General features: G+C 39.6%; 1 protein-coding gene across 1 annotated transcript in view; it reads left to right on the top strand.

Annotated features, from left to right (window-relative positions):
- Window positions 1-14,947, top strand: part of SORBS1 (sorbin and SH3 domain containing 1) — a 110,170-nt gene that overhangs the window by 63,992 nt on the left and 31,231 nt on the right. Inside the window, 7 exon segments of the mRNA XM_050711849.1 lie at window positions 1,020-1,049; window positions 3,285-3,460; window positions 4,254-4,317; window positions 9,750-9,797; window positions 9,912-10,041; window positions 11,373-11,487; window positions 14,060-14,143. Coding sequence (XP_050567806.1) covers window positions 1,020-1,049; window positions 3,285-3,460; window positions 4,254-4,317; window positions 9,750-9,797; window positions 9,912-10,041; window positions 11,373-11,487; window positions 14,060-14,143 — 647 coding nt within the window.

Genomic DNA, 14,947 nt, shown 5'->3' with positions numbered 1-14,947 from the left:
TAGTGAAGAGACACATTGTCCTCCCTTGCTAAGTTGCTCCATTTAGTATAAATGTCCATTGAAGGTAGGTTCTGCTAGCAAACAACATACAACTGGAGGATGTGTTTTACCTACTACACAGTTATTTCCTGGGTAGGCATTGCATGGCGTGATTTATTATGAATATTTAACAGGTGTGATTAATATATTAAAGTTTTGGGATCTTTGCATTAACTGTATGAGCATTCAAGAGTGTTTGCATTTTGTATGTCAGTAAAATAGTTTCTTTTCAAATGTCTTTTGTGTTGGTTGACTGGATTAATTGCTGGGGAGCAGGTAGAGCAGAGAACATAGATCTAAATCCTTTCTTTATTCCTAGCCATGACTTGGACAAGTCATTTGGGCATCCTTTAGAAAGCAGTTCTGAGTGTCAACTTCAGGGTGGTGAAACACTGTGGAAGCTACCACAAACGTCCTAGTCTGGGAACTCAGAAATGGAAGGCCTTAAAACAGAGTGATCATTCTGAAACTGACAGCCACATCCCATCTGTGACTGGGGGCATATCACTCAGTCTATGGCGCACTAGTGTGTGATGAGACTCAGCACACCAACAGTGGCTTGGTCCTTTCCTATCTCCCTACAACATGCTACAGCATTATTGTTTAAAAATGTACTTCATGTTAATAGTAACAGTTATTTGTCAAGTTGTTTGACTGATAGTCTTTACTTTTAAAATTGTCTCCTGTCCAACTTTTTCCATTCTCTCTGATTTTAAAAAACAAGAACAAAAAAGCACCTCTTTGCAAATGTATTGGTCACTGCATCATAAGATTTGTTATCCACGAGGCTGCTGTGTGGAGAAGAGGCTGTGGATTGTCACTTTGGCAGGGTATTTGAAAACAGATTCTCTCCAGCAGCTGCTGCTGTTCTGTCTACAGCGTATTTCTTGCCTGTCAGAAGTGCAGCACCAGAGCACTTGCTGTTTGTCTCACCCATTTGTTCTGTATTTCTTTTTGTTTTGTTTCTTCCTTTACCACAGAACAGCAAAAAAGGCTTAGTAGCCTGGCAGGTATGATGTGAAAGGTCTTCTGCCTCCCAACTGCTGCCTCTGCTGGAGCAAAGCTGCTGCTTCTGCTCTGTTAGCTTGTGGAGTACCTTGAGCAAGCACGCTTCCTGGGAACTGTAACAATAAATAAATGTTTGTCCTGGTTTAGTGTAGATCACTGAATGTCTGATTTCAGTCTCTTCTCCAAATGTTACTGCTGTGGACATGTTAATATACTTAGGTCCTAAATTATTAGTCTATTCCTCCTAAAACATACACCACTTTAAACATTGCAAATAAAGATGCAAGGAAGCCACTACTCCATGCTCTGGCTCTGCTGTGGGGGACCAGGTCTAGCAGGGTGTGTGGAGCCTGCCCCTAAGGCAGGTGCAGACCTAGTCTGACTTCTTCCACCAGGCTCCTCTGGCTGCTGCACCAGTCTGTCCCTCTATGCTGCCCCCCTGCTGAGGTGATGGGCTGCCCCTAGCTCACAGCTGTCTCCCTCCTCCTTCCCTTGGTGGTTCCAAGTGGGCACCACTCAACTGTGAGTTTAATGCTGGCCTGTAAGCCCAGACAGAGGTTTCCTCTTTTACAAGGTGTTTCCCTTCATGATCAGGAACTCTTTTTTCTAATTTTCTAAACTACAGCTAACTCATGGTGCAGCTTGTTCTGTCCCAAATGATCATTGATCTGCAAATGAAGCCTGTTTTGCACAGCTGGGCCTGCACCTGCTCTTAGTGTGTCAAAACAACTGCAAAGGTGTTGCCTGCCACCTCATCCCCCTGCTTCTTGCATCTTCTTGGTCACAGTGGTAAAACGCTTGCTGTATGACCCCATATTGACGATGCTGCTCTGGAAAAGGATGGCTCAGGTGCCATGGGATGTACTACCTAGTGCAACCTGGTTATCTGTATGGTCAGGCACCAGATTTGGCTATTTGACTTTTAAATACCTCAGAGCCTGGTATATACCTCCACCAGTACTTATGAAATCATTGGAGCTGTTACAAATAGTTCAGTGTGGAATTTAGCTGTTAATTCTTCCAGTTATAAGGGAACAAACCAAGCACTTCATATAAAATAGCCCTTTGCACCAGGAACATAGAAGGACCGAAAGTGCATTTGCATTCCCAGGGAGGGGAAACAGAATGAAAAAGCTAAATAAGGATTTAATTGATGCTTTGCCCTGTTTTGACCTTTCATAAATGTTATTTCATTTTTTAAGAGGAAGAAGACAAAGATTGTGTTTGAGTGATTGGCTTGAAATTACCAAATTCTTCATGTACAGAGTTTCACAGGACAGAATTGTGTTTGCTCAGGGTACCAACAGACCAAAGCTTTGTTATGCACGAGCTTTTCCTCTGCTAACTGCCTCTTTCATTTTCCTTCACCTTTAATGGCTTTGGGCAGCATGGTGATGTGCATGTGAATAAAACCCCTTTCTTTCTCTTCAGTGCATGCAGTGATGTAAAAACGATAGGACCCAGCAAAGCCTTGATGAGGCAGACTGTAAAATCACAGATGTTTCCTCCCCAGAAATACACATAGAAAAAGTTTTCAGCAGAGCTTAAGGATTGTGGTGCTGCAGCTCTCCAGAGCATAGCAGATCTTCAGAGCAGTGTGAGCTCCCTTGACTCCTTGCGCAGGGGTGCTGGTGCCTGCTACTACCTATGGCTGTCAGGCAGGCAGCATCAAGGAATTTCAGGTGGAAGCAAAGCGGGCTGCAGCAATTAGTTGTTTCCCCTTATAGACAGGAATTGTGCATGTGCTAACCAAGAGAAGAATTTGTTGTTTACAAATTCTGATTAGGGCTCAAAGATGACCTGGAAATATCATATACCGACTGTAACGAATAGGATTGTCAGGCAGGTGAGTGCAAGCTGTTAAAAAGTAGTGTCTCACTACCACGTGGGATGCTCTATTAGATTGAAATCACCAGCAGAAAAAGGTGAAGAATGAGATTGCAGAGTTGCTAATTAGACCAAAAAAGCAGTCTCCAAAACAAAAAGTCTCTTGTCTTACATAATAGCTGAGCCTATCTCGAGGTGTGTGAAGGTGACTACCACAGAGATGCTAACCTGCTTTTGCTGATACCAAATATTTTTTTGGTAGATTCCGTCAATCCATCTGCTGGCCACAGATGATGGTGACACAGTCTGTCTCGTCAACTATTTGCTAGGATTTTTGCCTTAAAAAAGTGAAATACAGTGAGGTGGTAGAATGCTGGGATGAGATGATAATCTCCTGTTTTCATTTCCAGATTCAGTGCCAGACAGACTAGTTTCTGATAAAGTAGATTTGGCACTCACACGGGACAAGCCAGTTCAGGAGATAGCGCCAAGTGAGAAGAGGGCAATGGAGGAGAAGAGAAGAATTGTCAGGAGCCCTCGGCACATGCCTGATACCTCCATTGATGATATTGGCATTCCATTGAGGGTAAGACAACACTGCAAAAACATGGGCTAGATTCTGCCTGTCTTGAGACTTAGGGAATTCCCTGAAGCTCCAGAGGCTGAAAAGATAGAAGATGTAATTCTAGTTCCAGCATATCTTATTACCAACTGTGTTATCAATAACATGTTTCAGCTGTATCAGGTTAAAGAAAAAATAAATATGATCATCTCTTTTCATCCTATTTGAGAATATTGTTCATTCACTGCTAGCAGCTAAGGGAGAGAGATTAATCTTGCATTATTTTAACCATCTTAAAGGCAGTTATCTCTTCTAAATCACATGTTTAAGTTCCTTCAGTGATTGGGGAAATCATAATGAAAACAACAACTCATTCTTACAACTAGTGTCTGGAGTGACTTGAGCACTACATGTGTCTGACTGTCCATTGGATACAGAGGAAATCAGCGTATTATGACTAAACTAGGCATAGTGTCTACTTTTAAATGAATATAATAAAATCGGATTACAGTGGACAACCTTCCACACAATGTACAGTTCTACACAGTCTAGAACATCATAACCCCTAAAGAACTTTCAAGGTATTATTAAACTAGAGCAAAGCTTGTAGCTTCATTAGATATGAAATTCTATGTCAGAGTGAAATTACTCATATTTTATTATAGCCTTGATTTTGAGGTAAATGTAATAAATGAACTAGGAATCAGGGTGCTAACCATACTGCTGCAAGATTTGTTTTTTAAAAAAAAAAAGTTTTGAAGTGCTGGTAGAATTCATGTCTGTGATTTATTTATTTGCGTATTTATTTTTCTGATAGAATACAGACAGATCGAAGGACTGGTACAAGACGATGTTCAAACAGATCCACAAGCTAAACAGAGGTACTGTAGAACAGATATTTTTATTTACTTCAAAAGACCATCATGACAACACTTTGTTTCAGATATGTGAAGAATTGTACTATGGATGATCAATAAAAGCCTTTTATGTTAACTAGTGTTTACCTTGCACCACAGAACACAACCAATAATGTATTTAACACCTCCAGAGACAAAGGTGAGAAAATAGTGAAGTCCAGAGAAAGGTCTGAGTTATTCTGAGGTGTACTGCAGTGCCTTCATGAAATCATGAGTACTGTCTGAGAACCGAAATCAGAAAGCTGTCATTAATTTCATACTTAGAGCAAACAGATCCCTGAACTTCATCTTTAGCAGCTGACTCTCCCTGCCCCTAACGCTTTTAAATGATAGTAAGTTCTCTCTGAAACAGCACTGTACACAAAAGAACTTTTTACGCTTTAAAGCTTTAGTACCTGCCTAATAGAACTTGGTTTGAGGCACACTGAAACCAATGGAAAGATTTGCATTGATTTGGGGGAGTTCAGAATCTGAATTCTCTCTTCAAAACCTCAGATTTTCTTCTTTCAAAATTCAAAATTGTGGTAAGCTCTTGCAAACTTCATCATGGTGTGTTCTCAGGGAATCCACTACTTTGAGGCACTTCAGTGCCTGCCTGCTGATACATTCACATTGTTTCTTCTGTGTGAGAAACGGCTGCAGTAGTGTTTGCGGACTGAACGCTCTGAACAACCTGACGTCCAGGCAAATGCAATTCAGAACTGCGCTTACATAACAAACCCTACAGCATGCAAAACTGGAGCTGTATTTGCCACTGCAGATGCTGTCATGGTGAGCTTTATGCATATATAGGCACTGCATTATATTGGATGCAATGAGAAAGAGTTGAACAATTTCCTCCTCCCAGCGCTCCTAACAGAAGTTCTTCAGCTCAGCCAGAGCCTGTACTTCAGGATGTGGAGAATGAGTTCAGTACTTTCTGCCTCCAGGATCTCCCCCAGGGCCTCTACATGCAAGGCAGCAATGAGCAAGAAAGCATCTGGGTAGTGTTATGCTGTAGCATCAGCACGTGAGAGACTGTTCTGCAGCTTGTGTGGATTCTTGTCTCTCCATTCTTCCCCTTTAAATCTTTACTCTCTGTTCTTTTTTCAAACCACGTTCCTCTCCTTAGACACTCCTGAAGAAAACCCTTATTGCCCTACCTACATATTTCCTGAACTTCCTGAAATCCAGCAAAAACCTGAAGGTACCAGAAGCTTAGTCAGAGTGTATGTTGTCTCGTGCTTTGAGTTAACTGTACTATAGCACCATAATAGTAACTAGATTCAGGTTCTAGATTTCTGTTATCCATTTGTTACACTAGCTGGAAATTCAGTTATGGCCAGCATACCTTCTTGTGTGATGCATAAAATAACTAAATCTTTGCTAATCCATTAATCTTTTTTAAAGTACAGTGATGTTTACACAAGTGTTATTAAAGTAAGCAATAAAACCATTTGGTGGTAGGAAATTGGGGGATGAAGCAGAACCTCCGCTTCACTGTGGATAGTCTCAAAATCCACTGCTTTTCTCTGCTGCAGAAGACAATCCTTATTCTCCTACATACCAGTTTCCTGCGTCTACTCCTAGCCCTATCTCTGAAGGTAAAAATAAAGGACCATATATATTTTTCTGCACAAATGCTGCCTTGTCCATTTATTTTCTTCTTTGAAGTTTTTTCTAGTTGCTGAGCATTATCCTGCATCATAATTATTTGCTGCACTCTAAGCATTGCCTTGACTGTATGCCGCCTTTTGGCTTTGCAGTGCTCCTCTGGCTTTCTAACTAGTAGTTGACTAATGCTGCAGATCTGGGGTTTGCTTGATTTTATGCGCTTATCAGTTGTATTTAGCCATGTGTGTGCAGTGATTATTTAACATGCCTAAAATGCTGATATACATGTAAAAATGTGGTTTAACTGAGATTTATTCTGCCCCCCCCCTTAAATCAATGTGTTTCTTTAATTATTCGCTTCTGTTTTTGACTATTAACACAGTAATAGGGCCAGACCAAAATTCCGCTGAAGTCTATTGGTGAAATGACTGCTTGCTTCAGTGGGTTTTGGATCAGTCCCTCAATGTAGTCCTTTAAAATAAATATAACTTAGTAACACGGGTTCAGGGCTGGTCTTAGGTGCACTGGCATATCTAGGCAAGGACAGATTTTGACAGTCTCATCAGCACATCTTGAAACTTGTAACACTGTATTTACACCAGCTTCCTCATGTGCTCAGCAGATTCTTTTACACTTCAAGTACAATCTAGAATCCTTTGTCAGTCATGTTTCAGGGATGATGGAATTGTATTTATTGTCATGACAACCCTATAACCATGTACGTGTGTATGAAAATACTGATATATGAAAAATATTGGAATCTGCTGCGCATATTGGGCATACAGATATTTCCTGATTAGAAATTTGTTGGTGGTGACAGCCTTGTTGGCTTGGTGTTTTGCTATTGCTTTGGATCCTGCAATTTAGGAACTTGCCTACTTAGCCTGTGCCTCAAGCCAACCCTAGTGAGACTGTTAATTAACCATTTTATTCAGTGTTTGTATTAAACATTTGGTGGGTACTGTGTAAAAAGAAAGCATTCAATCTGGGTTCTAGCTGAGATGCTCGAAGAAGAATAGGAGATGTAAGGTGCGTTTCACTGTGACAGTGAATGTGGACTAGTGTCATAGAGGTATCTAAGATGTTTATTTCTTGGTGAAACCTGCAGGTGAAGAGTTCTGTCTAGCAAATCACAATGTAGTGTAAATTATCTTCTGTTGGTAGAATGGCATTTCAGTATGGATGAGAGAGAAACAAAGAGCCTCAGTAACTAGTTGCTAAAGGAATTTTACAGTGATTCAATTTTCTTGTTTGTAATGAAGTTTGAGAATTCATTTTACTCGTCTGAACTAACGTAGTTTGCAAAACCAATGATCTTAGTATATTAAAAGTCTGGTTTCCCATAAATGTCCCCTATGCACTTATGAATGTGCAGATGAAAGTAATTTGTTGGTTTAGGTAGTTGAAATTTTATTGGACCAAATGCTTGCTCTTTATTCTCAATACATTGGGAAATGCTTCTCTAACACCTGCTTGGATTCTTTTGTTGATAAGGAATCCAGAATATCTAATGATATAGCAGGGTTGAAGTCCATGTTTCATGTTCAGAAAACATTTGAAAGTGATATATTCAACTGCAGAGTACTTATACACAGATGGGTTGAAACCTCAAGCCTCAAATTTCATACAGTCTAAGTGTCATAGTCTTTTTGCTTTGGGTTGATGATCTAAAAACACTAAGATTTGTGTTTCTCTTTAAAATACCTTCAAAGTTTAAGGATATTGAAATCTAGAGATTTTGGCCAACCCCAAAAAAAGAAAAAAGGCACCCCCCCCCCTTTTTTTTTTCCCTTTTTTTTGCTTTTCAAAAAGGAAAAACTACAGATTTGCTAGGAACTACGGGGGAACTGCCTCTTCTCACAAAGAAGAATCAGATTTTGAAAGTACAAACTGGTGATACCCAGCTCCAGTAAGGAGAGTCCCATAGATAAAATGCAGCTCTGAGAACCAGGAGATCTCATTCTAATGTTCATCTCTGGTTTACTCTTTAAACTTTATTGAGTCATTCCAATTTTCTATGTTTTAGTATTCATTGTTGTAAAGGGGGAGAAAAAATAGATATTCTTCTTCAAAAGGTACTTGAAGAGAGAAAACGTTATACCTGTCTTCCTTATTATTGTAGATATTAAAATATTTGCAATTGGAAACTTGCATTTATCTGAAGTGATTTTTTTTTCCTGTTTTTCCTATCTGAATGATAATCTATAACCAATATTGATATTTCTCTTCAAGTAAGTAGATCGACTTTTTCATTTATCACTAGCATTAAATACGAAACCTGAATGGGTGCAAAGATATTTTTAGACATGTTTCCATGTATTTGTAGGGACAGACATTGACTTACCAAGTATTTTTCTACCTGAATAAACCCATCTTTTATATGGGAATAGCAGTCAACTTTTTCAACAATTCAGTATAATAACATTAAGTAGATCAATATTTATTTTCTGTCATTTAGGTCTGAAACATGGAAATTGGCCTGAAGAATGTCCTTCATTACTTTTTTAACCTGAAGGTTATAATAAGCACTGAAGAATCAATAGCCATCTGTTTGGAACTTAGACGTTCAATTTAATTCATTCACTAAGAGAACTCAGCAGAGGGGCTAAAAGTTAAGACTTCTTTGAGCCTTTCCGAAAGACTCAATTAAGCCAAGAGTGCAAGCTGAGGTCAGCTGTATTAGCCAAATTGTTTTTCCAGGGAATGAGGTTGGGTGTAGCATCTCCTTGATGTCCTTCTTGAGAGAGAAGCTGCAAATTGTTTCAGTCTGTTGATTGGCATCACTGAGTTCATGTGACACTTGTATAGTGTATTCTTTTCTTTGTATATTTCTGGTTTTCTGTATTTTTCTCTGGCACTTTTAGTTGTTTATTCACAGAGATAACAGTAATACCTTAGCATACAGTTCTCTTTCCAGTCATTGCATTGTATTTTCCTGCATTTTGCCTCGAAGTCCTGTAGATATCTCATGTATATTTCCCTGCTAGTTTGTACCTTATCTGTAGAGAAAGGTGATGGGCCTGTGGGTCTACTTTCCGGTTTTGAGCCCAACTCCCCCTGCTACTATATATGTAGTACATGGAAGATTTATTCCAAAGCATGCTGAAGATGGTGGAAAGATACTGCTAGGTTTTTGATCAAGCCAGAAATACTCTCTAGGATGACGATCACTGTTAGCCCTTATAGAACTGCTCGAACATCTCCATTACATTCTGTTTTACATTTCTTATTTAAAACATAAACTCTTCGGTCTCTTGGTGCAAGTAATGTTCCTGGCATGATACACACACGTATATCTGTGCTTAAAAGATAATCTAAGTCTGTGAACATCAGTTTGGTGTGCTACTTAATACAAGGAAGATGGCCCAGTGATTATCATATGTGATTGAGAGCAGGACTCCTCAGATCTATTACTATGTCTAACACTTAATGAGTAATTTTAGGCATATACTTCATCTTTTAGATCCTTGATTTATCTTTCAGCTTTTGATAAAGTGGGTCTAATAACACTTGCTCTAGAGGCGTTTTGTGACAAAAAGTGATTGTTTTTTAAAGTGCTTTGAGAGGCTGGAGAAAGGTATTACTGTAAGTACAACATTAATATTTATATCTCGTCTAGGAATTATTTTTAAATGCAATCTAAACCCCATTGGGATTTTTCTTTTTTAGGATCCTCTCTGTGGTAAGTATTGGGCATATTACTCTCAAATTATGTCCAGTGTATTAGTAGAAGAAATGAAAAGGGTCTCTGATGTTTCTCTGGGGCTTTTTCATCTCACTTGCAAAATGCTTTTGTCTTTCAGATGAAGATTCTGATTCATACTCTCCTCGTTATTCCTATTCTGATGATAGTAAGTAATTCCTATTTCTTATGTAAACTTTCAAACATAAGGGGTATGTAAAGGATGTATTTGTTGGCTTCCTATCCAGTTCACTAACATTCCTACATTTGATTTATTGTACAGCCAGAAGCCAGCCTTCAGTTCCCCGCTCCAAGAGTGAGATGGACAATATTGACTCGGAGAAGGTGTTTAAGAGGTCTGCCACTTTGCCACTGCCAAATCGTTCTTCATCGCGGAAGTCAAGCCCAGAAAGGTGACCTGAACTAAGATATGTTTGGATCAGTACTGGAAGAATCTCTGAAAGTTGTAAATGAGAAGGGAACAAAGGTGGAGGATGTAGGTCCACAACTCCAGTTAAACTTTTTTGGGGAGGTGGAAGTGTGGTTTCAGTTCTGAATCTTCTACCAGGCACCAATGAACTCCTTCATTGTCATAGCTCAGTCACCCATTGCATGTCTCTCTGTGGTTGTGTTTGTTACCAGGCATCACAACCTCTGTTAGATAGGTGAGGGTGCTGGGGTGAGGAGTGTTTCCTGGATGTCATGTCTATACAGTGTCTACCACAGGAGCACAGTGGAAGATCTCTGCTCAGTGTGACACTGTAAAGGCACCTCAGAATACAAGTAAATAGCAGAGGAAAAGCATTTGAATTTATGTTGAGCCTTGGTTAAAAAAAGAAAGTAAATGAATTGTATACTGTTCTTCTCTGAGAAGTCCCACCCACATGAACTTTTTTTGGAAGTAAGTTCTAGTTAGGCGCGTCATTTCTGATATTGCAGTATTACTTCTATCCTGATCATTTGCTTTGTTTGTTACCATTTATTTTAAAACTCATTGTAACAGTAAAGAATATATTTACCAAATGAAGGAAAAATGTTGGACAATTAATATTTTATATCCTCCAGAATTCTCCCCGCTTTGAATGTACTACTTTTTGAGAAGGAGCTGGACATCGTAGGATATGGACACTGAATGTGTTGTGATTGATACTGTCTGAACTGTGCCAGTGTGTACACAGAACAAAGTTATAGTTGTTTGGATAGTTAATGGACTGTTAGCTATTTTTACAAATGCCAGTCAGAGATAATGGGTTCTTGTCTGTAGAAAAGACCATTTCTTGGACCCCAGAGTGCCACCAGTCGAGAGCAGTTCCAGGTACTGCACAATAGTCAGGTAATCAGTGACATGACCAAAATGAAGGGGTTTAGCAAAAAGAGATTTTATCTGAGTTCTGCTCAAATTTTGGATGTGTTGGTACTTGTGAGTTTAGTTGAAGTCCATTATTAAGCTATTTCCAATCAGGAAAGATATGAAAGTCTAGCAGTTTATTGAAAGTACAAGGAAGAACCCCCTCTGTTCCAGTGGTTTCAGTATCTGAGCTGTGTCAAACTCTGCCTGCTGTAGAAAAACGACTACATGCTCAGAGCCCTATCTAAACTGGGCCTCTTGCAGCAGGTTTCTTTCCTAGATGAAAGAAGTACCCTGATTAAACCAGGATTAGCTGGGGAAGGCGTCTGTCAAAAGAAAGTATTTGTCTCCGTGGAAACCACAGCGTTTTGTGTTAATTGATCTTTCTTTCCTCAGAACTGACTGGGAGCCTCCAGACAAGAAGGTGGACACTAGAAAATACCGTGCAGAGCCCAGGAGCATTTATGACTATCAGCCAGGAAAGTCCTCAGTTCTGAACAGCGAAAAGATGGTAATGTTTGTCTTATCCTAGTCTGTGGCTTGATCCCATGAATGTAATACAATCGCTGAATGCTTGTCCAGTTCCATTCCAAAAGGACTCCTTATGTTTACATTGCAGTGCTCATGTGGTGTCTTTCCTGTATATTTTGTTTAGAAAACTGTTTTGCATAACTTCTTAACATTGTCTCTCTCTATAAAGCAAGATCCAGGGTGATTGAGAGGCTTCTTTACTTTTGGACATGTTGTTTTCTGTGTTAAGTATGGATCACTAACCCTAGTTTTTAATCCGTGTTTGACACTGACCTCTTCAGCAGCTGTTTTGCCAGTTGTACTTTTTCTAGGGCACAGCAGTAGGGTTGAAGAAGTTACACAGCAAAGCAGGATGGTTCAATTTCTGTGTTCCTCTGATGCCATTAACTTTAAACACCAAAAAACTATCTTTTAGAGTGCCTGTAATGTGCTTCAGGGGATGCTTCTGAGGTGTGCTATGACATGGCCCCTTGGCTGCTTTATTCCTCAGCCACGGCTGGGGTGGCAGAACTGAATGTGAGCGGGCTCCTCAGCTACACAGGTGCATAACCTGGAGTATTAAGTGAACTGTTACCAATTTCAGTTTGAATTAGTGAGTAAGCTGTGAGTTTTAATGGCTAGGGGACATATAAAAGTCTCATTCTGCAGGCTTAACTGGGAAGACTTGGCAAGGGGTAAGGCAGAGAGGTGGTGCTAACCTCAGCCAGTCCTTTACAAATCACCACGAATCAGTGTCCTTCAGGGTACAAGTACAATACTGTAAGTGCTTGAGTGGGGTTATTAGTGAATAGCCAGTTTGGTAGATAAAGATGTAATTGTTCTATATAGGCATTAATTTAAAGGATTTGATTGGAAGTGCTAATTGCATGTGAGATTCCAAATGTAAACTGGACTCTATGCCTTAATAGCTCAGACAGTGATCTATACATGGAGTAGGTAGATGACCGATCCTGAAAAACATACCATAGATTTTGTGCTGAAGCACAAGCATCATACAGCAGTTTAAATCAATAGAAACATAAAAATCAAGTCTGATCTGGGACCTGGTGTTTCTTATTACTGTGTCTTTTTTCCCCTCCAAGTGCAATCAAGGTCCATCACTTTTTAAAGATCCTACAACCAACTTCTTCTCACACCTGTGTCCCTTCATTGACTTCAGTGAAGTTGCTCCTGGTTGGAGCATGATCTAGTGCCGATTGAAGTAGGCAATGGATTACTCCCTTGATTGTGATGGGAGTTGGCTCAGCCCAGTACAGAAAGAGCAAGTGAGGAGTGGTTTGAACATAGTATGACTACTCCATTCCTGCAGCCCATCTTGGAGCAAGATTTCTGCTGACTTCAGTGGCAGTTTGGTCTCATGATAAACAGCCAAAATTAAAGCTTGTGGCAAAAGGCCTGCTTCATCTGTGTATTTAAGCCTTTGCAAAAATTCTGACATCACCAGTGGCACTGTTTACATGTTCAGACTTCATAGAGTATTTAATTGAGCTGTTGAATCAGAATCTAAAAGCCATGAACAGGATCATCATCAGCATAATTGAGAAAAATTGTACAGAGCTCATCAAAGATGAGAAGAATGTGATAGCTGTGTTACTTCCAATGTTATTTTTTGAGCTTTAATTTCAAGCCGTAGAAGGAAGATCTTGAAATAGTGGCTTCGTGGTCTCCATCAGTCTCATTAAATACAACAGTAATATGCTGTTTAGCAACTAGATCTTTCTTTGTGTTTCTGAGGAGGCTGCAGGAGATTTGTGGATATCTGCTAGTAATCACACCCAGAGCTGTGGCTATCAGAATCCCCCATCATGTGAAGCATTGGGACAGACTTTGTTTTATATGATCAAAAGGCAATTTTCTTTTCAACTGTACTGTTTTCTGTCCTTTCTGGTTTTCCTTCATTTTAGTTTTGTCTGATTCCCTAACATTTATTTGTGCAGAAACAAGTAATGTTGTCTCTCTCTATGTGTCCCTTCAGAAATTTCAGAAATGCTCTCTGTCTGACCTGTGTCCCCTTTGTTTTAGAAAACCACCTTTCATGCTGTTTGCAGTGTATAGAACAGGGTTTCTCACATATTCATGTACTGTTAAAGATGCAGTATTTTGCTGTATTTGATTTGTGTCTCACTGAAACTGCCTTTTTTTAAACCAAAAGATGATTTTAAAAAGTTCAAGAAGTACATGCAGCTTTGGTCTTAGTGGAATTGTCTGATAGTAGGACTGAGAGACTGGTTGACTCCCAGCTCTTCCATTGAGTCTCCCTGTGACTCTGGGCAAGCTGCATAATCTCTCTGTGTAGGTCTCCTGATCTGTAAAATGCAATTCATTCATATTCATGTCTCTCACAATGATGCCATTAGGCTTAACTGATGTTTGCAAAGCGGTCCGTGGCTTTTGTGAGAGAGGTGCTACAGAAATTCCAAACTATAAGGCTAGATATCAGCATTTTAGAATGGAAACCATGGGATCTGCATCTTTAACAGTCCCTTTCCGTGTATTCTTTGCATAATGTTATCCTTCTCTTTCTTCCATTCCCCTGTCACCAACTCCTTTAGACTCGGGATATAAGCCCAGAAGAGATAGATTTAAAGAATGAACCTTGGTATAAATTCTTTTCGGAATTGGAGTTTGGGAAACCGGTAAGTTTGATAGTTGCAGTGACCAATAAAGTCAACCTACCATTTCTTTTTTTTTCTTTCTTTCTTTCTTTCTTTTATTATTATTATTATTTTTTTAATTATTGTCACATCTCTTGCTAGGCCCTAAACCTGGAACAGCTGTTTTACTCATTTAAAAATGTGATTGTTCGTAACATCATTCTGTTGTTGATGTAAAACAGCTGTTGTGTGACTGCTTTAAAGTATCTTGAAACCACTTACCAACACTCCCCACCTTCCAGCCATATTTACCAACAAGGCAATATTTTTTTACACCACAGTTCAAGCTTCATTTTTATTGTTAACAGTAGCAGTAATGCCCTGTTCTTATTAATGAAAGTCCTCTTTCAATGCTCTTATACTCTCTCTCTTCCTAAAAATATTTGGGATAGCTTTAATTCAAGGTGAATCACTCGTGTATTTCTGCCCTTGGTTTGCGAGCTATAGGTCAGTAATTTCCAGCCATCCATAACAGATTATGACCCTGCTTCCTGCTCCTTTCCTTATGCACTCAGCCGCCTGTTGTCTGAACGGGGTGCACCAGTCTGTTTGAGCGGCCCCGACCATTCCTTGAAACCAAAGGAGTCTGAGAACAGTGTGCTTTCTTTTCAAATGGAGCTGTGTTGCTATGTGTGAAAAAGCATAGCCTTGATTTCTTACTCTGGAAAAGGATGAAGCACAGCTTAATTATTTGAATTATTTGTCAAAGGACCTTTCTGATGGAGGAACACATCAGTGGTCAGGGCTACTTGCAGAAAAAAAGCGGTAGTGGACTTTGAGAACCAG

This window comes from Cygnus atratus, chromosome 7, assembly GCF_013377495.2.
Source record: "Cygnus atratus isolate AKBS03 ecotype Queensland, Australia chromosome 7, CAtr_DNAZoo_HiC_assembly, whole genome shotgun sequence".
NCBI lineage: Eukaryota > Metazoa > Chordata > Aves > Anseriformes > Anatidae > Cygnus > Cygnus atratus.
Note: the sequence above shows the minus strand (reverse complement) of the source record. Positions and strands in the feature narration are given on the sequence as shown.